Source organism: Aplidium turbinatum, chromosome 16 (assembly GCF_918807975.1).
Source record: "Aplidium turbinatum chromosome 16, kaAplTurb1.1, whole genome shotgun sequence".
Classification (NCBI taxonomy): domain Eukaryota; kingdom Metazoa; phylum Chordata; class Ascidiacea; order Aplousobranchia; family Polyclinidae; genus Aplidium; species Aplidium turbinatum.
In genome coordinates, this window is record NC_137487.1 from 19,519,002 (window position 1) to 19,546,664 (window position 27,663).

General features: G+C 40.2%; 1 protein-coding gene across 1 annotated transcript; it reads right to left on the reverse strand.

Moving 5' to 3' along the window:
* Positions 1 to 152: 152 nt before the first annotated feature.
* LOC145785372 (uncharacterized) lies at positions 153 to 26,287 on the reverse strand. Its single transcript, XM_082597026.1, has 21 exons — positions 26,206 to 26,287; positions 25,883 to 25,941; positions 25,191 to 25,231; positions 24,786 to 24,844; positions 24,247 to 24,366; positions 22,344 to 22,494; positions 21,943 to 21,996; positions 21,470 to 21,580; positions 20,269 to 20,369; positions 20,032 to 20,185; positions 17,892 to 18,064; positions 17,356 to 17,548; positions 10,556 to 10,594; positions 10,145 to 10,237; positions 9,872 to 9,936; positions 6,027 to 6,134; positions 5,473 to 5,626; positions 5,109 to 5,157; positions 4,422 to 4,455; positions 3,974 to 4,148; positions 153 to 3,493 (listed from the first exon to the last, which is right to left on the reverse strand). The coding sequence occupies exons 1-21, from the start codon at positions 26,253 to 26,255 to the stop codon at positions 2,789 to 2,791; spliced, it is 2,688 nt and encodes an 895-aa protein (XP_082453152.1). The 5' UTR covers positions 26,256 to 26,287; the 3' UTR covers positions 153 to 2,788.
* Between the last annotated feature and the right edge of the window lie 1,376 nt (positions 26,288 to 27,663).

Here is a 27,663-nt window from a genome sequence, read left to right on the forward strand (position 1 = left end):
GCAGCCTTACAATGCGTTGCTCAAGCGCACACCCCGAGAGCCGGACTAGAGTTATCTGATCTTGCGTTTTCTTTGATGTTTGTGGTCTTCGCACATGAGATTAGAAGTTGCAATTTCAAAAAAAAAATTGGTCACATCCAGTCATTCTCGTATGATGTTTTACTTAACGACAAGAACCCCAGAAAAGACTCAAAAATAATAATATAATGAACTTGAAAGCAGCAATCTCAAATGTTCCAACAACACGTGAACACGATGAAAAGACGCAATTGCAACATAACGTGTCAGCAAATCACTACCGTACAAACATTGCACTTTGAAAGAAGGAAACTGAAATTTTACGTTGGGGAAATAAGTCGAACTAAAACAACACAAGTTGCTACTTTCACACCGTTTCAATCGCCTTGAAAGTCTAACAGGCGTTGAAACGATGTATAAATGACAACTTTCTACTGTATTGTTTTATACAGAAGCAGGTTAAATGTCTTATGGCAAATCGATTTTCACGCAAACGCCCGGTACGAGATAGGGCGACAAAAGATGGAATGTTGATTCCAGTGTGAGAAGCGGGTGTTTTACTGCATGAACATGTAGAAAACTATGCCAAGTGGCAATTGTATTCATTCTGTATCCAATTAATGCAAGTTTTTTGTTTCTCACAACTTACCCAAATTAGTACGAACAGCTCATGGTCGAGAACAATGGCGCATTGTATCCAACCCTCAATACGAGGAAGGAACATAATAATGACTCAAATTAGATGGAAAAAACCGACAAAGCAGGCGGACCGCTGTTAGCAGAACTATGGCTACCTAAAGATACGGCCTGGTATGTCACATTGTGTAGAATTTTCCAGATTTTGCCAACTTTTGTGAACTGTCTGAATGAAATTTTCTAAAAATTATATTTTAACGTATTTTTTACTGTCTTCTCCATGTGACAAAATGGAGTTTAGCATCATCAGGCGTTGAAAAACAAAGACATTGGATTCAAAAAATATCATTCAGACAGTTAATCACTCAATAGTCTGAATTGACGTTTTTAACTTACTTTTTCTACTGCTTCCCCAAGGCAACAAAAAAGCTTCTAATCATTACGAGTCAGCAAAAGTAAAACTATCGTAGTAACTTTCAGACAGCAATCGAAATATGACAATCAGGCCGCACCTCCAGGTAGCCACGGCGGAACCCATTCAGGCTCTCATCTATAAAGGTGGCAAATATGATAAAAGTATGCGACGAAGGAGCATTACAACTTAGACGACAATTTAGCTTTATGAGTGATGACAGGAAAACGATAATCTACGAATATGGAAAACAATAAATACAACTCTCATATTTATATAAATACTGAACAATATCATGTAAATTAACGATAAGCACGTGCTGTGCAATGACTCTATTTCAAATTAGTATTAGCTAAGACCAAAAGCGCCAGTTGTGATACAAAATTACAACAGATGCAGCCAATATAACAAGCCTTCTAGCACGATTAAACATTGCATTTTACTCGCATGGAAACACGGAATTTTAGGATTACAAAAGTAACCTACTACTACAATATAACACAATGTATGCGAGCAAACTACTTCACTAAGTTAGAACAGGGTTTGAGCAAGACAATGGGAATGCATGGCAAAACTTAGGGTTGGAAACGTACGGGTTGCTTATAGAGACAACACCTTCCGTACAATAACTTGCACAAACTCAAGTGCTGAAATAATAATGCAAGAAGTGAAGCCGTCTCAAAAGGAAACTTATCATTCCTTAATTTCCTCAAACTGAAAGAATATGGCAATGACAATGAAATAATATTTACCAAAGTGTGGTACAAAAGTCATGACGTAATTATTTTGCCTCTCTTCATCTCCATGTTGCCACCATTTGAGGTCTACACTATGACACTGCAGCGGCATTCCCGTCAAAAGTGCCATATGGCGTTAAAATAGCCCCATGGCTGGCTATCTTAAATAATACAGGTCTCAATAATTATTTGAATTAAAATACTGGCGATTCTGTGTGAATAAGAAAATTGACGAAGCCGCCTTTACGACGGCGAAATTTATTGGTCATCAAACCTAACTGTTATTTGCTAATTTAAAATACTGTAAACGCAAAACTTGATGTCATAAAAGCAAGATTGGATGATGGCAATCGGCATTATGACATAGTATCGCATCTAGCACCGGGGAGGAAGTGCAAAATGGTAATATAAACCTACCGAGAGTACTTCTAACTTGCTGACAAATCAAAATCATCAATGAATTTCATCTCCAGTTGTGTGTGGCAACATGCTTTCCTTCAAGATTTGTTTATTCAAATACAAAAAATATAGTTTTGCAGAAACCACGATGTTGCTTCTTCCCTACAAGACTTCATTTGAGAATGGAAAGTCTGCGATGAGGTACACAACACAAGCTTGACGAAGCACTGGCAGGACGGAGGCAGAAAGATTTTGATTTCGCATGCCAGATAGTGACATCACAAACGACAAGATTTTGCATCTTCAAATAATAAACGAGCACGTTACGAAAACCGAGACGCGACGTGTAGAGCCAGGGGCGGGAAACGACATTTCTTAGCTAATATTTTGAATTAACGACGCATACCGAGCTGCAAAAACTAAAAATTACAAATGAAAATTTATGAGCAGCCGCTTTTGAGCCGTGGTTTGATCTCTTAGGGGATGAAGCCTCATGTGGCAAAAATCATAACTCTCGGTTTGAATGTCCTCATGGATGATTGATGATAAACAGCTTCGGGAATTTCGGGACTGGAAGATCTCCATCTTAGTGGTTATCTTTCGTCTTCCATGAACCCAAAAGATCCGAAAACAATTCGGAGTCATCAGTTGAAGGAGGTTGCTGACGTAATGACCCTCCACGCATCACGGGCCGGTTGCCTGGCAACGCAGTGGCATTCTGGTTCTTCCAAACAGCAGAGTTTGCTTTGCTGGTACTGAATGGGTTGGTGCTGGTAGTTTGAGTGAAAGAGTTATTTGGAAGTTGGTGGCTCTTGGTTTGGTGGACAGGAGCATGGTTGCTGGAAAACTGGTGTGAAGATGGTTTATTTGATGGTCGAGCACTGTGAAATGGTGATGAGGTTTTGTTTACAACATTAGATGGCGCAAAATAGTTGGGATTTTGAACATTTGGTTGAGGAGCCGCACGATATGGGTTTTGTTTTAGTTCAGTAGCTGTGTTGTTGGTCTTGGTAGTCGGAAAGCCACGACTTGAAGCTGTAGATGCTTGAGTGAGATTAGCTGGCCGAGCAGGTACTATTGGGCGGGTACTCATACCAGTAGCATTTGTTGAGAGAGAATTAATCACAAAAGGGTTTTGGGGTCGTGGAGGGGGTACATCAGAGACAGGTTTGTCATCATCCTCCCATCCAACCCAACTTTCAGAGGAGGATATTGGTTGTTTTGTGGAAGTGAAGTCTATCCCGATCAAATCCTCACTAGCAGATGACGAGGTGCCCCCGTTGCTGGTATCCTAAAAATATTAAATCATGATCAACAGATCACAACAAACAAGTGTGACGTTCATGATCATGATCGACAGATCACAACAAAGAACTGTGACGTTCATGATCTGCATATGGTCATGAAAAATCTAGGCAGTCTGAAAGCGCAGTGTGTTTTCATGGCGTTTGCGAGCCAAGCAAAACAAGATACTCTTTTCAAATCAGACAGATGCTTCAATGTCCAAGGCAGGTTTCAAACTAGCTTCGTCTGGTACTGTCCTGAGGAAGCCAAACCTAACTTGTGGATATTGGCAAAATGTTATCACAAGATGTTGGAAGTAGGAAGTTCATTGACAGGTGAAGAGATAGCACAGCGATCAAAAAAGCTCATAGTTGTATGTATGCAACTGTCCATGGCGTGTTTAATCTACTGATGTCCCCGTTACCGAGGGAAACCGGATCCATCTCAACGTGCTATAATGGTTACAATGACAAAACAATGCACTTACCTGTGCATGTTGAGTGGAAGATGAAAAATCGATAAGTTGGTTGGTTGCTGCACCAGCGTTTGACACTTCGTTCGATGACGTCACATTTGACTCGCCAGGGCCGGTTGAAGTTAAAGGTGGTCCTGGCTTGTTAGATTCGCCAGAACCAATCGTAGATGCTTCTTTTGAATCCGGACTAAGTTGAAAATTATATTGTTACGGTAAAATGATTTGAGGTACGATTTGCATATAAAAGGAGTCAATTATTATACAACAATTTAAATCTTTCGCAATTTTTCAATGAATGGTTAGTTAACGTTGCTGAGCCATAAGTAGAGCATTGTTGTGTTTACAAATCATAGTTTTTTTACAAAATATTTTCTATTTTGTTATATTCGTGACAGCGCTTGCATGCTGATAACCGGTTTATATCCCTACCAGTGATGAACATAAAACCTACAGAACTCACCGATCAGCAATGGAATGTAGGTCGCTCGTAGGGTCTGGAAGAGAAAGGAATCAATTTAATCCAAACGCGGGTTTATTTCTATTTTCAATTTTTCCAATAAACTCAGTTTATAATAAAACTCTCCCATTATCGGAACTGGTCAAATGCAAACGAAACTAAGGAAGTGCAGCACAAACTTTCATGCAAAGAGTTCGACCCTTTGCAGAGCACATCCCGGAAGAACTGCGACAGTTGGCTGAAAATCACCAACCATGGAAACTTTTTATAGCCGCTAATTTGCACCCTACTGGTGTGACATAAATTATTATTATTATTTTAAATTAAACGAACTTCATCATGGAAGTCAACTTATAAGTTTGTAAACATCTTTGTTATATAACAGGGTATACGTCATCTTTGGAGAAAATTACATTTTTCACAGTTTCAAACTGAGACAGCAACATTGTTTGGGGTGTGCTATTGTTTGGGTTGGGGGGTTATTTCCAAGGACTTTCTTCTTCCCAAACAGCAAAATCCGTCATTTTTAATCGATTTAATCATTTTTAATCGATAACATTTTTAATCGATTTAATTGATTTAATCGTCTGCAGACGTTAAATCAATGTAAAAATGACGGATTTTACTGTTTGGGTAGAAGAAAGTCCTCGGAAATAAACATGAGCAAAACTAAAACAAAAATCAACTTACTGGGCAAATCCAATAACAAGTCAGGCTGTTGCTGCTCGGGACCTAGCGTCTGTGAAGAAATATTTTGTTATGAGGGTGTGGTATGCAACCGAAGGCGGATAAGAAATTACATAAACGCATGTTTAATGACTTTAGCAATGCAGCTTTAACAAATTAAATGTCTTTCTCGGCAGTCGAATTGACAGCGATAGACACGTTTTTCGCCCATAAGGCTGGGCTCATCAGTATCGCACCACTAATTGATGCCACATAGTTCTCAACCGCAATTAAATAAAAAATTAAATGTCCACAATTCAATAAAGCATTTCTCACCGAAAATGTGCAATATAGTTCAAAAATTATAATAAAAAAACTGTATTCTCACCAAGTCAGATATCTTCTTGTTATCAATGAGATCGACTTCAGCTGCATCTTTTTGTATCTCTCGTTTCTCTTGAGGTCTTTCTGACTCGCTTTCTGATTGGTCAACAGAAGCAACAGGATCATCAAGGTCCAGTGTATTGTACCTTCTAGTGAAGCTGGAGATGAAGTCAGTTGAATTCAATGACCAGGGTCATAATATCAACTACAACTTGCGAAGTACATTGTGATACTACGGTAGCACATCAATGTTGTATTTGACGGGTTCATATTGTTGAAAGGCGAACAAGTCAATCTTCGTGTCCACCTTCAATTGTGCCATAAGCGTCGTGCCAAAGACACAGCCACATGCTCTAGATGGGAGACGAACTGGTGTCCTTTCGAACGTTCTCCCAAAGATTCCATCACTCGGCTAGGTAGGAGAGCATGTGACCCAGCCGGGCATTTTCGGGTTAAATCACAATTAAGTTAAAGATTTATCACAACTCCGAAGCCCAGAAACAACCACAACACTTGTGATAACTGTCGGAAATTCATAACAACCATGCAACATGTTACCGTTTCTCTCGTCCTGACTTCTTGCGGGCAGGGGGTTTGGGAGGGAGGCCGTGTGCTTGGAGGAAAAGTGGGGGCGGGGGGCGAGCAGGGGGCTTCTGGCGTTGGGACCTAAAATGCAACAGCAATGCAATTCTGGATGTATTTTTACAAACAAAATTATTTATTGTTTCGGGTTGGCCGAACTCGTTAAATGTCGTGCAGAGGCATCCGGTCATCAAGACCACTCCGGTCTTAAATGGAGGTTGGGGGTAAGCAAGTGCATGCTCCCTGTAGAAAAACATGCACCAAAAAAAATCCTAATGATAAGTGTCAAAAATGGAATGGCCCCTAGTCCCCGGCAGCCCTTAAATGGGCAAGGGGTGCGAAGAATCTCCGGGTGGTCTGACATTTCTGTTAAAAATTCAGGGATACGACTGGGAAGTCTAAATGTAGGAAGTTTGCGTTGTAGAGGTAGTGAGGTGAATGAAGAGCTGAGAATGAGGAAGGTAGATGTTTGCTGTTTACAGGAAGTCCGATGGAGGAACAAAGGAGCCAGGTTTTTGGGTGTCAAAGGAAGGAGATACAAGCTGTGGTGGTCGGGCAATGATATTGGAAACGGAGGAGTTGGGATTTTGGTAAAGGAAGAGCTATATGAAAATGTTGTTGAGGTTCGTAGACAGAGTGACAGAGTAATGGCGATAGTGATGGTGGTCGAGAATGTAGTGATGAGAGTAATCTGTGCTTATGCACCACAAAGTGGAAGATCCGATGCAGAAAAAGAAAGGTTTTATGACGAAATGGCCTATGAATAGAGCACAAGAAGTGATCAGGAAATTGTATTGGGTCTTGGAGACTTTAATGGCCACGTTAGCCAACAAATTGATGGGTTTGAAGGTGTTCATGGAGGGTTTGGCGTGGGAGAAAGAAATCGCGATGGAAGGCGACTACTTGAGTTCTGTGATGAAAAGGATCTGTGTGTTGCAAATACCTGGTTTAAGAAAGAGGAAGGAAGAAAAGTGACATTCAGTGCAGGTGGAAATGAAACCGAAATTGACTTTGGGTTGGTATGCAGGAAAAACAGAAAACTGATCAAAGATGTGAAAGCGATACCATGCGAACTTCAGCATAGGTTGGTGGTTATCGATTTGGACAAGAAAGGTCTGAAAAAACCTGTAAATAAAAAAAGGGTGATCAAAAGAAAGGTTTGGAAGTTAGAAGATGCCGACACAAGAGAAAGGTTTAAAAAGAGAGTTGAAAGTCTTGTTCACAACGATGTGACTGATGTATGGGGATCCTTCAAGAATGGAGTTCTGCAAGCTTGTGATGAAGTTTGTGGGAAAACAAAGGCAGGATGGATCGAGGAGATACGTGGTGGTGGAATGAAGAGGTGAGGGAAGCAATTGGGAAGAAAAAAGTCGCATACAAGGCTTGGTGCAGAAATAGATCAGAAGAAACTAAGCTCAAGTACAAGCAATTGAAAAATCGGGCAAAGAAAATAGTCGCAAAAGCTATGAAGAAAGAAGCTGAGCAGGAATTGACCACATTAAAAAACAGTCCTAACGAAGTATATAAGTTTATGAAGGTTATGAAGCGGGATGGGAAAGATGTAGATGGTGGACGATGTATTAGACTTAGAGGAAGGGATGGAAAACTTGGTTTCAGTGAGAAAGATCGTGGAAGAATTTGGAAAGAACATATGGAGATGATAATGAACGAGGAAAACGATTGGGATCAAAATGTGGAAGCCGACGTGGTAGCAGGTCCATTAAAGAGAGTTACTCGAGAGAAGGTGACGCAAGCAATGAAGAAAATAAAATCGGGGAAGGCTCCTGGACTATCTGAAGTCACTGTGGAAATGATACGCGCAAGTGGAGAGACAGGATTGAAAGCAATGCAGGAAATCAGTCAACGTGTGTTAGATGGAAAAGGAATCCCAAATGAATGGAAGATGAGTGTGGTGATACCCATCTTCAAGGGAAAGGGTGATGTAATGGATTGTGGGTCATATTGGGGAATAAAACTGTTGGAGCATGCAATGAAGGTAATGGAAAGGGTGTTGGAGAATAGAATAAGATCTGTGGTGAAGCTGGACGAGATGCAGTGTGGATTTATGCCTGGGAAGGGAACGACAGATGCTATTTTTAGTTTGAGAAGGTTGCAAGAGGAATATCGAGACAAGGGTAAGAACTTGTATATATGTTTCGTGGACATGGAAAAGGCGTTTGATAGAGTTCCAAGAAGAGTGATGGCATGGGCAATGAGAAAAAAAGTAATGCCAGAAGCTCTCGTGCAAGCCGTAATGGGTCTTTACGACGGTGCAAGGACGAGAGTTCGCGTTGGATCTGCCCTCTCAGACGAGTTTTCGGTGAAGGTGGGTGTACACCAGGGTTCTGTCCTCTAATCTTTGCCATTGTGATTGATGTAATTACCGAATGTGTAAGAGAAGATTCATTAGTGGAAATACTGTACGCCGATGATTTGGTTTTATTGAGTGACACAATGGAAGGTCTGAGAGGGCAATTTGAGAAGTGGAAGGAATTGTTTGAATGTAAAGGTATGCGTGTGAACATCAAAAAGACAAAGGTCGTAATAAGCGGAACGGAAGGGGAAATCACAATGAGCAAAATTGACCCATGTGGCGTCTGCGGAAGAAGAGTGATGGCAAATTCTGTTACATGTACGAAATGCAAGAAATGGGTGCATGGAAGATGTGCAAAGATGAAGAGAGTGACATGCAGATCTGGAGATGGTTTTGAATGTGAAAGATGCAAGAAGATTGAGGAAGGAATGATTGGTCCTGTTGAAAAGCTGAATGACGAAGTTGAATCAGTAAATGCCTTTTGCTATCTAGGAGATAGATTGAATGCCAGTGGTGTTGTGAAGCGGCAGTGACTGTAAGAGTAAGGTTTGGTTGGGTGAAATTTAGAGAGTGTCGAGAGTTGTTATGTGGTAGAAGATTTCCGTTGAAAATGAGAGGAAGAATTTATACTAGTTGTGTGAGATCTGCAATGCTGTACGGAAGTGAGACATGGTGCTTACGAGAAAACGAATTGGGCGATTTTAAGAAGAACTGAGAGAGCGATGCTGAGAGCAATGTGTGGTGTAAAGCTGATGGACAAAAGGAATACCGAAGAACTTCTGAGCTTGCTTGGGTTGAATGAGAGTGTTGATAAGTTGGCGAAAGCGAATGGAGTGAGGTGGTATGGGCATGTTTTGAGAAGGGATGAAGATGATGTTTTGAGAAGAGCGCTGGAGTTGTGAGTGGAGGGTCGTAGAAAACAAGGAAGACCAAAGAAAACGTGGAAAAAGCAAGTTGAGGAAGAAAGTAGCAAGGTGGGCTTGACAAGAGAGGACGCGCTAGACAGATTGATGTGGAGGCAGGGTGTGAAGACGATTGGGGCACTTGGAGGTGAATCCGGCCACCCTCGGTAACGGGGACATCACCGGATTAAAACTGGACTACTACTCCACAAACCATAGACATACAAAACAAAGTGACTTCAATGGGTTTAACACGTGATTCTTTGTGTGACAAAAGTAAAATATGTTAAACCCATTGAAGTTACTTTGTTTTGTATGTCTGTAGTACAGTAAAGTGAACTCTCAACCAAAGCTAAATTTTTTATTAAAATTAAATTTTTAAACACCAACAATGTGATTAGTGTTAGTGCCGTGCTGGCTACAGACATGTATCTCACTACACAAACACCTATATAGGCACGCCTTAAGCCATTCATTGACGTTATGGTATATCGCATATTGTAGCTAGTATTGTACTATCTTTTTCCGTCGAAACATAAAACGGAACTAAAACTCTCTTTTTATGCGGATGAATGTTGACTAGGCCTACTCTACCAGCAACTCACCGTATTTCCTTCAATCGTTCTTGAGAGATTGAAGGGGGTCGTGGGGGCGGCGTTGCTGAACGGGCCTAAACCACAGAGGAAATTATGGAATATGTCGGTGGACATGTTGATTATAATGCTTTCATACAGGGTTGTGTCTATCACAGACATAAGTTCTTCCAACAGTAATACCACTAACATGTTGTCACATATGTCTCTACTAAATGATATAATGAATAATCTCTACCAAACTTTGATAAAATTCGTCGTTTAATTTAAGGAAAATTAACTCACGCTTTGCGGGGAGCCCTCTTGGACCTTCTTAAGGCTCTGCTGCTTCTGTTGTTCTTTCAAGTAGTTCTTGATGCTTTGTTGGGTTCCTTTTGCCTGGAAGTAGATTAACCATTTGATGCTTTGCAGACTTCACCATGGAAGACAGAGACTCTAACCAGTAAACGTTGTATTTTTTACATCGTTTCAACATTGTAAGACGTTAAAACGATGCAAAACAGGCAACGTTTGCCAACTGGGGTGCAATTTGTTTATGAAGGCGTCAACAAATCACGAATTACAACTCTTGCCTTAATAGAACATGAACTGCATTTAAGTTGCAATTATAACAACATATATAGTCGGTCATGCTGGTGACGCGCAAGTCACGTGACTGAGCATTATGACGACACCACCATCGCACAGAAAACATACCTTCCGTTGAACTTGTGTGAAGAATTTGTTTCCTCCTTTCTGTGAAAGCAGAATATCAATGAATTGACAGAAACAAACCGTCAAATAAATGTGCAAAATGCTCTAAGCGAGTTGATCGCGTTTTGAAATTTTAACTGCTTCCTCGACTAGAAAAAAATCGGATTATGCCAACATACAAGCACAAATACGGAAAAATAAATGTAAGGAAAAACAAAGACCTTGTGAAGATGACATAATAGTCCGGCAGCCCGTGACGTTTTTGTAACATCATAAGGTACAAAAGGTTTGAGTGTTTTATCAACCTTGCCCCACTGTGGGATGTTCAGAAACCCACATCCGAGGTTTCACTGCTGGGGCGTTTGGGGGCTACGGCCCGGTGAAAAACCCATTTTGGGGGTCAAAAAAACATCATAAGGTACAAGAACAAAACCTACGCCAGAGTTTATGCCTTCACTTGTAGACTTTGGAACAAGTCGATCTGGGTGCCCCAGGTGGGGCATTCCCGAATAAGGGGCCCCCAAAGTTGGGGCAAAATACGTAAAAATAACATCATAAGGTACAAAGATGGAACTTATTTCATCAGTTAGGGCATGTTCCACTGAGTTCGAAACAACTTTTCTTATGGCCCCAAGGTGGGGCTTAACCTTATTTTGGGGGTATAACCCCTAAAATTCACAAAATTAACATCATAAGGTACATGGATAAAACCAAGTGTAGGTGATAGTACCTCACTTACAGACTTCAGAGCATTAAAATTTGGTCGCCCCAGGTGGGGCATTCCCGAATAATAGGCCCCCAAAGTTGGGGCAAAATACGTAAAAATAACATCATAAGGTACAAAGATGGAACTTGCATCATCAGTTAGGGCATGTTCCACTGAGTTCGAAACAACTTTTCTTATGGCCCCAAGGTGGGGCTTAACCTCATTTTGGGGGTATAATCCCTAAAATTCACAAAATTAACATCATAAGGTACATGAATGAAACCAAGTGTAGGTGATAGTACCTCACTTACGGATTTCAGAACATTTAAATTTGGTCGCCCCAGGTGGGGCATTCCTGAATAAGGAGCTCCCAAAGTTGGATCAAAATACGTAGCCTACCGGTAAAAATAACATGATAAGGTGCAAAGATGGAACTTGTATCATCAGTTGGGGCATGTTCCACTGAGTTTGAAACAACTTTTCTCATGGCTCTAAGGTGGGGCTTAACCTCATTTTGGGGTATAACCCCTAAAATTCACAAAATTAACATCATAAGGTATAAAACCAAGTGTCTCTCGTGTATATTTCAAAACGCCTGCAAATATTTTGGAAAATCAACGAAGCATGTAAGATATAATATCTACACAGCATAACATTTGCTTATTAGGTTAAAATTTATCACTATGAAAATACATATTGTACGCAGGGGTGGATTGGCGGCTAATCGTTAGCCTTCTGGGAATTCGAGAACGTTCCCGGTTGGCCGGTCAGAGGGTCACTGTCCTGTTTTATGTACAAAAGAAAATGTTATTTGAAATATAATAGTCGTAGCGCTATATCCTTATTCTTTGTTTGAATAACACTGACAATGATTGAAGTTACAAATCGAAGCTTGCTATACAAATACGTACAATGTCTAACTTTATAGCCTACATCATATTACCGGTTCCAAGACTTTTTTTGAAATGAAATAAATTGTTTGTGAAACGAGCATTTTTATGCTAAATCTATTTTGATAGAAGTGGACCGTTATTATTTTTAAATTTCCGGGCTAATTCAATTTGCTAATCCGCCCCTGATTGTACGTAGGCCTACCTACATTTAAGTTTCTCTCAGACTAAACACTGAACAGAAACAAATCACACTATGTGGTCTCATTTAAACAACTGAGAGGACTTCTCGAATAACATGTGATTTGTGCTAAAAAAAATGGAAAAATTGCTCGCTACAAAATAACGAAACCTGGAACGGCGTGCGAAAGAAACGTTAAATTATACACTAGTAGAACGAAAAGATGCACATTGAACTATTTAAAAACGTATGCCCTGTTCATCAAGTCAAAGGGCTTCTTGAAAAAGCATGCCTCCTGCATAATCTCTCTCGGGTAGGCTATGCATCATTAGCCCCGGTTTGTAGCCATGTGAAAAGATCAATCCTAACACTTTGTTCTATGTGGTTTCGTGAGTTCTGGTGGTAACCGTAAAATTAATACAAGTTCAAATCATACTCTATCCCCATGTTTACAAGAATAAAAGTAAAAAGTTGCTTATGTAGGCTATAGCCTACAGTTTATTTATGCTTGAGGTGGAGAAAGGCAAAAACATCTATTCATTAAGGGTCTGCAGGTTCGTCGTCAGAAAAGTCGCATTCATCCGTTTCTGTTGTTTCATCATCTGATTCTGTTCCGTCTTGGTCCAAACCCTTCTCACTTTGCAGAACGTTGTCCAGCGTGGACGGAACTGGATCTCCGTGAAACCAAACCAGTGAATTTACCATCTTCCAAACGCCAGCCGCTTTCAACTGGTTTCTGGAAAAAGCTTCCTTTTTCAGCAGCATGATTCCAAATGCCACAAATGTAATTCGCTCTGAGTATTTTCTGATGGAGCACAGTTTTGCACGGGGGAAAGTTGCTTCCATCTGAACCTTTCAGTCGTCGCAATGGATTGGAACCTTTCGGTTTGTATGTCTCAATGAATTTTTTAAATCGTAATTCATTAACGCAATGACCACTTTTACATCCATACATCTGGCACACAAATTTTTCAATGCCTTTTTCATCGTTTTCATCAAGATTTTTCAAATATCCCAAAGCAGCAAAGGCATGTTGAGCATGCACATTTTTCTTCAATATATTAAGGGGTCGAGCCTTCCCTTTACCCGAAAAAGCAGCTGTACGATCACAGCCTGTAAAGCAATGAAAACCGGGAAGCGACCGAAGCATGTCTGGAGATAAAGTACTGCCAAGCTTTGATACATCAATATATCTCAAAGTGTTGTTTGTCTTTACACCAACTTCCATCCGTATGTTACGTCTTTTTGTACAAACGACAAATTTCCCAACAATATAATCAGAACATTCGTGTCATTAGAGCGAACTACCACATTTTTCACATCTTGGCATGCGGTGACGATGTGGTACATTAGGCACGTATCTGCTTCTTCGTGGTAGCATAACAAGGACTCCTCTTCACCACACAACATTTTTTCGCCATCTTTTCGATGAACATAACATTTTTCATCAAGTGTAGCATAAAAGAACCTTAAGTCGAGGAAGCTGGAATACTCATCTGATTTTCAAGAATTAACAAGAAAATGCACCAATGCTTGCTTGAAGTTGTCATTCCTCATTGCGGCTGCCAAATTAGCAGGTCGTTTTATGGCCTCTCCTTCGATGACGTATTGCTGATCGCGAAAGCCATGAATTGCTCGGCGATCTCGCTCGGCATCTTTCATGGACGGCGATACAGTTCCATCGAAAACAACGTGTATTGTTTTCCCACTGTGTCTGCACAATTTCTTCAAAGTCGTCTTTGCAACACCTCCGAACGTCATCGGCAAATCTCCAAGAGTGTGAAGAAGAAACATACCATCGATTTCAAGAGCCTTCAAAAGCATTGACTTTTGGGTTTATTTTATCGTTGCATCCATATGGCACAAAGACAGTTTTACTGGTGTGAGGGGGTAAGACAGCATCAATTCCACGTCTACCTTGTGATCTACTGCGTCAAGTTAGAAGCCTTCCCATCAAATTGCGTTCCATTCTCAACTGAGAAAATTTGCCTTCGCGGGTTATGCTTTTCACAACGGCAGCTTCAGAAGCAAAGTTGCAGATTTTGTTTCTACGTGTTGGCTTGTTGAAGGTGCTAGCGTCCAGGTGGCATTGACTTATAAATTTGTTTCTATCCTCAGTTCCTTTTTAAAAAACATTCAAAAGAAAATTTGAAGTGGCAGGAGCGACTGCTTTTCCTGTGCTAATATTGAATAGAAAGAATACATCGAAGCTTGCACTAAATGGATTAACTGTACTGCTTATTTTTTGCATTAGTTTATCCAAATGTCTGCGGTCTCTATCGATGCTTGAAGGACGAAGGTCAAATGATACTTCCTCTGCTGATGTCATCCCCAGATCTTCATAGAAGTGATGAAGGATCGATCGGCTCATAAAGTGGGTAAGTGCCCATCTCTGTCTGGCACCAATTGAATTGGTAAAAGACGTAATCCCAGTGAGTCGATTGGTGGATTCTGCATTGATTGTTTGCTCCAAAGTTTGATCAACAGCACATGCGCAGAAGTTTATTTGAGTTTATTTTACGGACAAGATGCCTTATTCAAACAGATCACTTATTCCAGGGTGAGTTTCTTCCATTTTTAGCATGTTATCCTGCAGTCGCAAAATCCATCTTGCACAATTTGGTTGGTTAAAAATGAAGAACACGCTTGACATCTCTCCTATGCAGTGCACAAACAACTGATGATTTGCAGAATGAATGCTCCGAGCAAAGAGGAGGTACGTCTTGACAAGTTTTAAGAATCCATACCAGTACTGGGCAGTCTTGCCATTTTCTCCTGTTTCGGTTTTCCTTTAAAAGTCTTGGTAGGAACTCAAAAAGTCTTTAACATCGTCATCCAAAAGCCAATCGTTGACTTGGATGGACGAATACATAAACGACGTAGTTCTTCGTCCAGATTTTCAGGAGCAGGGCATTGTAACAAGAATTGATTAAAATGCAAGATTTCTAATGCTGTTCCGAAAAGAACGTGTATTCGTTTGCACTTATTGTAATGAGTACCACGCAGAAATCCGTTAAGGGATCCTTCGGCAAGAATACCAGCTTCTGTTAGGATGTATGGACCACCTGAACCATCCAAGTACATACCCATAGCTTTAAAGAACGCCATGCAAATGTAGAAACCACCCAGTAATATGAACAAGCGGTCACATTTCGGACTTTCTTGCTCTTGAATGGTGAGGGCATGTTTTGCAATGGCCAGATCGTATGTAACACACAGGTACTCTTGCTACCACATGTACGTATGCTACTGTACACTACAGTCTTCAACCGGTGAAATATTAAATTATAGTTGCTTATTAAGGAATTATGACTTTCGCACCCGGTATCAGTCTTTGTGCTAGAAAAAATCCTCAGGTGAAGCAAAAAATTTTTTGACGTTTTGCAAACACTTGGTTCCATCCAAATAGGCTACAACCTTGAATTTGGGGTTGTATATCCTAAAATGAGGTTAAGCTCCACCTTGGAGCCACAAGAAAAGTTTTTTCGAACTCGGGGGAACGCATCCCAACTGATCATAAAAGTTCCATCTTTGCACCTTATCATGTTATTTTTACGTATTTTGTCCCAGTTTTGGGGCTCCTTATTCGGGAATGCCCCACCTGGGGCAACCAAATTTTAATGTTCTGAAATCCGTAAGTGAGGTACTATCACCTACACTTGGTTTCATCCATGTACCTTATGATGTTAATTTTGTGAATTTTAGGGATTATACCCCCAAAATGAGGTTAAGCCCCACCTTGGGGCCATAAGAAAAGTTGTTTCGAACTCAGTGGAACATGCCCTAACTGATGATGCAAGTTCCATCTTTGTACCTTATGATGTTATTTTTACGTATTTTGCCCCAACTTTGGGGGCCTATTATTCGGGAATGCCCCACCTGGGGCGACCAAATTTTAATGCTCTGAAGTCTGTAAGTGAGGTACTATCACCTACACTTGGTTTTATCCATGTACCTTATGATGTTAATTTTGTGAATTTTAGGGGTTATACCCCCAAAATAAGGTTAAGCCCCACATTGGGGCCATAAGAAAAGTTGTTTCGTACTCAGTGGAACATGCCCTAACTGATGAAATAAGTTCCATCTTTGTACCTTATGATGTTATTTTTACGTATTTTGCCCCAACTTTGGGGGCCCCTTATTCGGGAATGCCCCACCTGGGGCACCCAGATCGACTTGTTCCAAAGTCTACAAGTGAAGGCATAAACTCTGGCGTAGGTTTTGTTCTTGTACCTTATGATGTTTTTTTGACCCCCAAAATGGGTTTTTCACCGGGCCGTAGCCCCCAAACGCCCCAGCAGTGAAACCTCGGATGTGGGTTTCTGAACATCCCACAGTGGGGCAAGGTTGATAAAACACTCAAACCTTTTGTACCTTATGATGTTACAAAAACGTCACGGGCTGCCGGACTATAACTTAGTGAGTTGGCTTGTCGAAAATTATAGCAACAAGTAGAAAGGTGGAAGATAATTGTTTATGGAACCACAGCCAAGAATCTGCACCAGTAGTAAACAGTACACAAACAAATGAAATCACTGATATCACAAATAACCTTAACAGTCGGTTTTCCTCTTCTGTAGGGCTATCAAAAGTTTCAAACGCACTAATTCAGTAGGTGCGCGATAGATGACCATATAAAAGATACCAAGCGTGCCACTATGGCCGTATAACTAATTTCACTTGTCCATAAACTCTATATGTGACCAACTGACCATATGTCCATTGTCCACCCCATAACTATATAGATAAACTACAAAAACTACCAGTACTTATGTAAGTGTGCATGAAGACTGCAGAGGTGGTGCGGTAGCTTACGTAGCGGCCTCCAAAAACGGAACCTTGCAGCGATCAATGTTCAAAATAGAAGCGCGTGAAAAGCCGCTATCTAGCCGGATCGCAATTGAGTTTGCTGACGTCCAACCCTCGCAATACGAGGAACAAAGGACGAAAAACCGAGCACTAACTAACAAACTCATCTGGTCGAACCTTTAATACTCTAACTACCTTATACGCCATCAATAAACACCTTAGCAGCAGACATCCACTCCTTGTAGCGGTCTCGGTCTCCTTCGCGCGAGGCGTCCACCACATTGACTTCATTCTCAAACAAGTCCCTGAACCCGACGCCAGCGTTCAGCATGTCCAAGCGACCGTCCACGAACTGTTTGAACGTCTGCAGCTGGACCAGTTCACGAGCAAACTTCTTGGCTGTGCTAGACCTTCAGGTAGTTAGAATAAGAAATCGTTATGCCAATGTTTCTTTTACCAGTTTTCAGTTTCTTTAATACCAGTATTTCGGTTTAAAAAAATCATTATACCTTTTTCTGAAGCAAAGCACCACTTCATGTTAACAATAGTGGACAACTGAGAACACCCTTACTATCGTCAATACCCCACTACCACACGTTATTTTAATTAAGTTAAACCTCAACGTGGCGTCTAGCGACAGCGAAATAACATAAAACCTACAAATTTTGGCACCTATATAATAAGCACTAAGCAGTTTCACCAAATAGTTTGCTTTTGTGCAACCAGTGTTGCTGCTGTGGGGGTAAGTCTCACTTGTAAAAGTCGATGAAAGTGTCTTCGTCGAACACGATTGCTTCTTCTGGGAGAAACTTCAAACCGTTTCTGTAGCCTCCAATCAGCCTAGCTTGTGTACGGAGGAATGCCATCGACAGGTTGGTTCCCACGCCTACGTCAGACTTCCGCAAAAGAGATTTTAAAAACGAGATCTACAAATACACAGTAGTTATGACGTAACCGCCCAGATGGATTCACTTACAAGATTTGTGTTGTCACATCCGGGCTTCCGCCTGGTTGATGAAGATTTAAATTAAGTGGACAGCCAAAATCAATGTTACATAGCCGGATCGCAATGTCGATCATCGGCCACCCCCACTAGTGGGGAACAAACCGACGATGGATTATGATGATGACATAGTTGCTTTATTATTGGATAATTTTAGTTTTTCTGTCATGTCCTTCGGTGTAGCAACCAATTGTTTGCTCGGAATAGTTTTGAACTTTTGATGATGACAAGAACATGACGTTATCAATGACAAGCTTTCGAAGAGTTCGATTATTTACCAGAGAAAACAGGAATTCGTTTAGCTTTCACTTTACGAGAGCAAGGTAAAGGTGAGTCCCATACTTGATCCAAGCATCGGGGCATAGGAAGGTAAGGTTCTCATTATACTTAGCCCTCGGCACTAAGGAGAGTAGAGTGGCCAGTTCCCTTCTCTCGGCCGCCTTTCCTTTAGCACAGTGGTTCCCAACCTTTTTTTGGCTGTTACCCTAATCTCTACCCTGAAGTGAGCCAATTACCCCCACAATCAATTTTCAAAAAAAAAATGTTTATTGCCATGTATTTCAAAGGGCCAACTCTGACAATCAAAATGCAATACAATACTGAATACAAGATAAAAATGCGTGGTTACCACTCAATGCGAAGGTTGGGCCTGGACTTCAGCCGTCAGCTTTACGACATCGCTTTCGACATCTAGGCGATTGCGCTTCTTTGCCTTCATTCCCAAGACAGTTGAAAATCCTTGTTCACAGCGATACGTTGTTGAAAAAGATGTCAGGATATTTAATACCCGTGTCGCTAACGTTGGTGCGTCCTGGAGTCTGCTAAACCAGAAGGGTTCCAAGCCTTTCCCCTTGAAATCAAGTTTCAACGCTTCGTTCATTTGGAAAGTAATAAATTCTTCTTTGGTCGGAAAGTCGTCATCATCTACCTGGCAGTCCTGGCTGTCGTCACATGTGAAGGGCTCAGTGCACCATTAGAGACTAGCCGTATCCAAATTCGGAAAGTAGTTGTCCATCTTCTTGGCTAGCTGGCCTAAGTGGTCAGCTATGTCCTCCTTCAACGCCGTTGTCAACTTAAGTCCATTCGAGTTACATGTCGAGCGTCTAAAACTGCGCCACGGAGCCTCTTCCAACTAGCTTGTTCCACAATTTAACCTTTGCGATAAATGCTGCTACGGCTACTTTGGTGTCGATCACAATTACATTCTTGCCTTGAATTAAAAGATTGCCTTTGTTCAATTCACCAAAGATATCAGCCAGATAGCACAGCTGGGAAATCCACTGTTGGTTAGAGAAGTATTCAGCTTCTTTCGGACTTCTTTTCTATCAGAAAAACATGGTCGGACTTCTTTTCTATCAGAAAAACATGGACAGCCTCACAAAGTTCGACCAGGCGGGTTATCACGAGACAGTCATCGTACTTCTGTGTGGTACACAGGTACAGTAATGCTTCGGAAATTTCTCCCATCTTCTTGCACAGTTCCTTGAAAAGACGGATGTTCAATTCCTTCGCTTTTATATTATACAGTTCACAACCTTTACTTGCTTCGCTGTTTCTAAATCGGGTCTCGTTACCCCACAAAAACAGGCAAATTACCCCCCGGGGGTAATTTACCCCCAGGTTGGGAACCACTGCTTTAGCAACTACGGTGCGCCCATCCAATTTACCACACCCTGGGTAGAGGTGAACGGTATTTTTCAACAACCAGCTTAAGCCGGGAGTCGAACCAGGATTACATAATTAGAGAGCAAGCGCCTCATCCGCTGCGCCATCCCACCGCCGTTACCAGAGAGAGTAAGCCTAGCTTTACAATTTCTTCTATCTATTTTAACTAAACGCTTGTATTGACGAAAGATTGGCAGCATCCGAACACTGAGACGAACGCGCTACCTTGTCGTTGGGGAACCTGCCCATGTCGTCATGGGCGCTTGCAATTTCGCGGTGATCGATGTCAGCGATTATGATGTCCTCGTCGGTTGCTACCATCTTGCGAACCTTCGTCATCAATGAGGAATGAATCCCGATGAGGAAAGGCATGGGAGCTCTGGAACAATGAGGATTGTGCTAGGAGCGATAGTGGAAAGTAACGGGCAATCCTTGAGCAAGTTCTCGGATGAAACAACTTACAGACAATAGTCCAGCAGGTGCTCCGGCATGACTGGGATGAAGATGTGTTGCCAATGCAGAGGACGGAGGAGCGCTTCAGCGCCATGGACTGATGACGTCAGCTACAAATACATACAACGTTCAATTAAATAAACGCACCTATTGTTTTTGTTAGTTACTAAAGCGTCACTTGTTTAATAAACACAGGTGCCTAGATATTTGGAATCTTGGTCTCTCGATACCTCTCTGTCACTGAACCCGGATATGACGTAATTGGTTTTGCGGTTTATTTATTGAGGCTAAGTATCTTGCTTTTTTTGGATAATTTTTAAGTTTTTCTATCACGTCCTTTGGTATGCGTAGTAACCAGTTGTTTGCTCGGAATAGTTATGAACTTTTGATGATGACTTTGTCGGCCTGTGCACCGTTTCATCGCCTTATTGAGCTATTTCCTCCAGATCCTCTTCATATCTCTGGATGGGTCGCGGCAGTTGCATCAGCCGACTTCTCACAGTTGCTCTAAAGTTTCTTTTTATTTTTTATTTTCTTAACAAATACGTCAACATGATAAAGTGAAATCATTCAATATCCGCTTTCGAGTGAAACAATAAAACTAAAAATATCTTCTTGGGTTGATAAATATCACGCGAAACTGCAACAATGTGGGACGTACGTGGTTCACACGCATCCCAAAGAAAGCGTTGATACTTTAACCTCGTGGGGATGAGCATTATTGAGCAATACTTTGGTTGTGACGTGACAATACTCAGTGATGACTCGCTGATGCATGCGATCTCAACTTGAAGTTATCTCGAAAGAGCTTATTGGCTTGGACTAATACAAGGCTCTCCAATCTGTGCCTTGTGAAGCAGCCAGTGAAGAAATAATCAAACTATGCAATGCAGCGAATACAGAGAAGTGCTGTCTATCCTATAACGATTGAAGCGAGAAGCCATTCCGCAAACCTGCGGCTGGAAATAAATAAGCTCTAACAAAATAATAGTAGGTAGTAGTATTTTTGTAGCGCTATGTGCATAATAAAAAATCATACCGCTTGGCATCGAAAATTCGACCTTTTTTCATTGATTAAACGTCTGCAAACTGTTGCCTGGAAATAAAGCTCGGAAGCTCTAAAGTTTAAACTACAAAAGAAGAGAACACTATAGTCTCAGTGCTAGTCGTACCTAGCTACCCAAGGCAACATACTAAGTATAAGTCTCACAATGCTAAGGTTGCTAGAGGTGAAGATGATTCTCCTTTCCAACATAAGGCTGGCAAATACATCCATCATGAAGCCAGGACTAACAGCACCAAAGTACTCAGACAGGTTCCGCTGCAAAAGTACAAAGTATCGTCAGCATCGTGTGAACACGGCTGCTAGAGCGTGGCTGCGTGGGCACCATCCAGGGTATGCATTCAACGAGTACGACATACAGCGCACTGTACCTAACGTAATTGAACTTTTATACAGTAGTTTATTGAGTAAAAACATACTCCGTGGCGCAAGGGTGGCTTCCGGTAGTTGTACAACTGTTGATAAGTATTATAACTTTTAGAACAATCCCTTTGATTAGGCTACCCACGTCGTGAGATTAAAGTCACAAGAAGAAGCAAGTTCTAATCTGAACAGTTAAATGAAGCTGCACAGCAAAGTAGACACCAAAACTTCAACAGTCCAGCCATCAAAAAACTCACGTTGCCTGGAATGGATGGAAGCTGGTCTGAATCAGGGATTTGAAAAGAAAGGTTCTGCAGGCATTGATGATTATATTAGTAAGCGATAGACTACAGCCTAGATATTTGGTAAAGCATTTTTGAGCGTACAAAACCAAGCAAGTATCACCGCGCAGTACAACATTATGTAAATATGCAAAAAATAACTTTATTGTCATTAGTGTGGCACGTCCGGCACAACGAGAACCGTACCCTCTCGTTCCTTGACACGAAGAATCTAAGAAAGGTGCCACTACGTACATACTTATACTGTGTTGATTACCATCAATTGGTGGTGGAAAAAGCGTGGTTGCAAGATTCTCAGCCCGAGACTAAAGACTGGAACGAAGAACATAAGTTACATAAACGTCCGCAGTCCGCACCTTAGAAATCCGCATCACTTGACTTGCTTCCGGCACAGTAGCTTCGGATAATTCGGTCAGCATTGCTTCCAGTGTGTGCTCATCAGAGCGTGACGACAACTCATGAGCATAATTAAGGAGCTTGTAGAAGACCTCAAACCAAGGTAGAAAGCTGGAAGTAAAGAAATTGAGAGTGGATAGGATGCAGTCTTTCTTTGTTATTAAAATAAATGTGACAATATGGAGTGAGATTGTTCGGTGTTCACCAGATATCTCGTCTCAACAAATCTTACTTTTGGGGCCTGCAGGATACCACAAGATGTTTAGACAATTAATTTTGACACTTCATCGGTTAGCATGGTTACTGTTTTCAAAAACATATTATTTTGCTACTCCTGTAACAACACAATTAGAACCTTAAAGACAAAACAGGAATAGATTTTGGTATGTTTAATTGTGTGTGTGCTGGTTAAGTATGTTGCTAACTTGAAACAAATCTTTTAATGTCCTCCCCGTTAGCTCAGTGTTTACGCGTCAGACTTAAGATCAAGCGACGCTGGTTCGGCTCTCGGGGTGTACGGCTGTACGCTTGGGCCACACACTTAAGGACTGCTCTCTCCATTCAGCAACACCAAGTAAATGTAATAGTTTTCCGGCAACAACAATCGAAAACTTCACTATGTCCATCTCGGTGACCGGGCCGCGAAATTTTTTTTCCTACGAGATTTTTGTCTCATTTATTTTAGTCACTTTAAAAGTAAGATTTTCCGAAAGTGTTTGAGAGATTGGTTGATTCAGATTGCGAAATAACTATTTGCCAATAAAATTCTGCAATGATAATAAAATATAAGCTTTCCCTAACCCTACTTTTTTGAAAAGCTCTTGTGCACCGCAAAAATTAATTTAAAGAAAAAAAAAAGTTTGACTTCGACGGGCGTCGAACCCTCGTTCTCACGATTACTAGGCGGAGGATGATACCACTGAACCAACCGTGCCAACGATAAACCGTTGCATTCACACGGTTTTAATACAAACTTTTACCAAAATATGTAAATGAGACAAAAATCTCGTAGGAAAAAATATTTCGCGACCGGGCCTGCGTCAGTGGTTCAAAGCCTCTAAAAGTATGCGAAACTGCCAGGATTAACTTTTCAATGAAACTTTACTAGTGGCGAGAATAAAGATCAATCGTTTTAAAGTTGCACTGCTTCGACAGAAACTGTCTTCGTGCATAATTTTGTTTCAACAGTTTTGAAAAGTTCTGTTTTACTTAAATTGAATTCGCTCCAAACACATATATATTGCACATTAAAATGGCTTATCATTGGGAAGCAACAACACACAAATCAATTGTCTTTATTAGAAGAAATATATATGGGAAGAAGTAGGAAAATACAAGTATCATTGCTATGTTGTTATTGATGCCTCCATGGTGTAAATCATCATCATAATCCATCGTCGGTTTGTTCCCCACGAGTGGGGGTGGCCGATTGTTTCCGCGCAGCAATTGTTTTTATCCCTTTTCTCCATTTCACCCTGTCCCTTGCATCTGCTTCCTTCAGTCCGATTTTTTTAAATTCATCCTTCACTTGTAGTTTCCACGTTCTTCTTGGACGACCGCGTTTCCTCTTCCCATCCACCTTTAGATCTAGTGCCTTTCTAAGAAAACTTCCTTCCTCCCTCCTTATCACATGTCCATACCATCTTACTCCATTTGCCCTTGCCATTTGGTCTATGGTCTTTCTCATCTCTAGCATATCCAACAGAGATGAGATGTAAATATGAATAAAAAAAAATATGTTGTATTTTCTGCTTTTGTAAATTAAAAATAAATATGGAGATATACTGAAATAAACTTGTTTGATTATACTGAGCCTTTCTTGTCCTTAAAAAAAGATCAAACTAGCTGAAGTCAGCTTCTTACCTCAAGAGGCAATAACACTTCATTCCTCCATCTGCCAGCTTACAAAAGCCAAATCTGTGTTTCCCTTCTATGTCAGTCAATATGAACGTAAAGTGATTGTCGCGATTTTTGAAGGAGGAACTGAAAATATAGAAAAATTCTTAACTTTCAATACTGTTGAAAACCTTATTTCATAGATAGTTTATCACAATACATGCGTTAATATTTTTATCAAACTTAAACTGTGAAGTGAATTGTTCTGAGATAAATATTGCTCCTGAAATTTCTATCTAAGACAAACTACATTCCACAAATTTAACTTTGACAAATGGAACATGACAAAAATACATTATTTGAATAATGACAATGCCGAAGATAGAATGTGATTGACTGATTGATTAACACTTCAAGCGGTTACAAAATTGAAACAACATCACTATTTCGTTTTTAGCAATATGTACTATTATACTGCATCTAGGCAACTAAACACAAATCATAAACTTGAAGGTAAAGAGGTGGGTATGGTACATATAGTGACACTGACCATAAAACATACTTACAGTGTGGCTGGGGAGGCATCAAATGGAAAGGAGAATAGCAGGGATTGTTGAATAATTTCCTGAAACGTAGTGTCCCAATCATCCCAATGTAGTCAAAATTATGAGTAGGCCTATGCATTAATCCAATACTAACGTACCGGTAAACACAAAACAACAATGCAGAAACGTAAACCCAGGATAAGGAACAGTGAGAACACTTTCAGATTCAGGCCTTGTCACTTTTAACTTTTTCTAAACTCTTATATACTACGTTATTACAAGCATGGTTTTTCACTTTGAAAGTAAGAAATAAAAAATCAACTGAACTGATGCACACATGGCACTAAAAAAGCATTAATATCATATAGTTGCTAAATGTGTCATACTTGTACTTATATAAAAGTGACAATAAATAAACTAACATACTTCATCATTAAAGTTTGGTGGATACATGTAGTTTGGAGAGCCTAAAAATTACAAACATAATTTTTAATATCAAAACATTTGTCACTCAATAATAATATACTTAAGCCATATGAGCAGAAGATGTTATTTGACATCAACCATGTTCTAGTAACTCGGTAAATGATGTACATACATTACTAAAACAATTTCAACACATGGTAACAACTAACAATAGTAGGTCAAATATGTGATAAACCACATTAAACAGTGTATAATATTTGTCTCATAATGTTAGTTTTACCGAATTGCCTATAATATCTTGAAAACTTTAAATTAAGTGTAGGTTAAAGCATTAGAGTTCTTATAATTGGACAACATTGATGAGTCGGTGATGCACACACTTCATACAATCATCTATGAATGACTTTAAGTGCATGCAGAAAGTCATTGAGTGGTTGTTTCTGTTTCGAAACATCAGATCAGGAACTTAATTTTGGCATTTTAACAATAAGACTGTCACCATGGGCATATAGAGTTCACATACGTTCTACATAGACCCTGCTAATTTCCTTGAATTCTTCCAAGAGCAAAAGAAAAAAGATACCGGTAATTCAATAACATACTTTCTATTTATAACCACAAAACAATCATCATCATCATCATCATAATCCATCGTCAAAACAATAAGGTAAGTAACCAATGAGTGGGCTTACTTGAATCAGATGGATGTTCGGCAATAAGAAAACAATCAAAAATCTTGGAAACATTTCTCCTGAACAAAAACAAAAGAATAATATCACCATTCTTAGCTAAGCACAAGTGTCTATTTACACAATACAGGAAAGATACATACTTTCACACAAAGTTTTTACTCCCAACTATTAGTTTAAATGTCTATAATATGCATCATGCTACACATGTTTTAATAAAATGTAAACTGTTGGACTTAAAAAGCAAAACATTCATCTGGAATGAATAATAAAAAGTAAAGTAAATCATACTTAAACACAAGGACAAGGTTTTTATTTGACTATACCTTAAACGAGAGCCAGAGCTATTTTCACATGCTTGTTTATCTTTTACCATCTTTTCTGTCAACTAGTTTTGATGTCACATAAAAATGTAATTACACAAGTAACAAAATACCATTTTAAGTTGCTGTTTTTGTAATTTGATAATAACTGGAGGCTACACAGTATACACATTAGCCTACATATCCTTCACCCCTGAAAAGAATCGTTTTGTCTTGTTATATATATATATGATATAGTACACAGCACCATTGATATAAATGCATAACAGCATTTTTGTATAATTTAAAAGTCAACTCTACAGTTAATGAAGTAGATCTGACAATTATCAAAAAATATGACAGGAAGTAAATAGACTAGAACATATTTATGGTAACCTCATTGTCTCCCTGTCAGTACAGAAACTTTGTTTAACGCTTGCAGTCCTTGCACCCTGCAATGTATGTATAACTTGCATATTTCAGAAATGTACCGTCAGAAGTGGGCAGTAGCGCGCTACTTTTTTAGTGAAAGTAGCGGTAGTGGCGCTACTTTTTAGTTGGAGTAGCGACTGCAGTAGCAGCGCTACTTTTTTCCCAAAGTAGCAGTAGCGGGAGAGGCGCTACTTTTTTTCAGTTGCACTCCTGCTACTTTTTAATTTAAAGTGAAAAAATACTTGTTTTTTTTGCAACACTGGCATGGTCACTGGTCAAGCAGCTATATTATATAGCCTATATAATCGGTTTGGTTGCAAACTTTCGGTCTTTTGGGAATCTCGTTTTCTGGTGTGGAGCTGCGATCCTGCGATCAAGGTATGAAATCGATAATGTTCATTTTAATTTTAATAATAGCCGAAGTAAAGTTGTATATGGTTTATATAGAATATAGACTACATGTAGTGAGCATTATCTCAGTCATCACCTATGCTAAAATGTAGGGATGGGCAATTCAGAATACTGAATCCAGAAGGATTTGGATCTTAAACTATCCGAATCCAAAATGGCAATAAAATCGGGTAATAAGATTCGGTTTTAAAGATATGCATAAGCCTTGTGCAAGCTGTCAGCTTGAGACAGTGAACTGAAAAAAAGTGTGGTTTACTCACTTTTTTCTTTGCACTGACACTGTCCGCCCTTTCAAAAACATTTTGCACGCGTTGTGCGCGCACGGCGCATGCATCCATACGTCACTCGCTCGCATGAGCAATCAAAGAAACTAAGCGCGCAATTTTCTTCATTCTTTGTACACATGCACAATCGTGCAATGCTTTTTTCAACTAACGTGCGTATTCGACAGTTTGATTGGTGGCGTAACAACATTGAGCAGATGCCCGTGCTAAAGGAGTTGGCTCTGAAATGTCTCAGCATACCTGCCACATCAGCATCTTCCAAGTGATGCTTTTCCAGTGCGGGCTTGACGGCAACTGAGCTGCGCTCCCGTTCAGCGTTGCCAAATGTGGAAATACAATACCAAATTAAAAAATT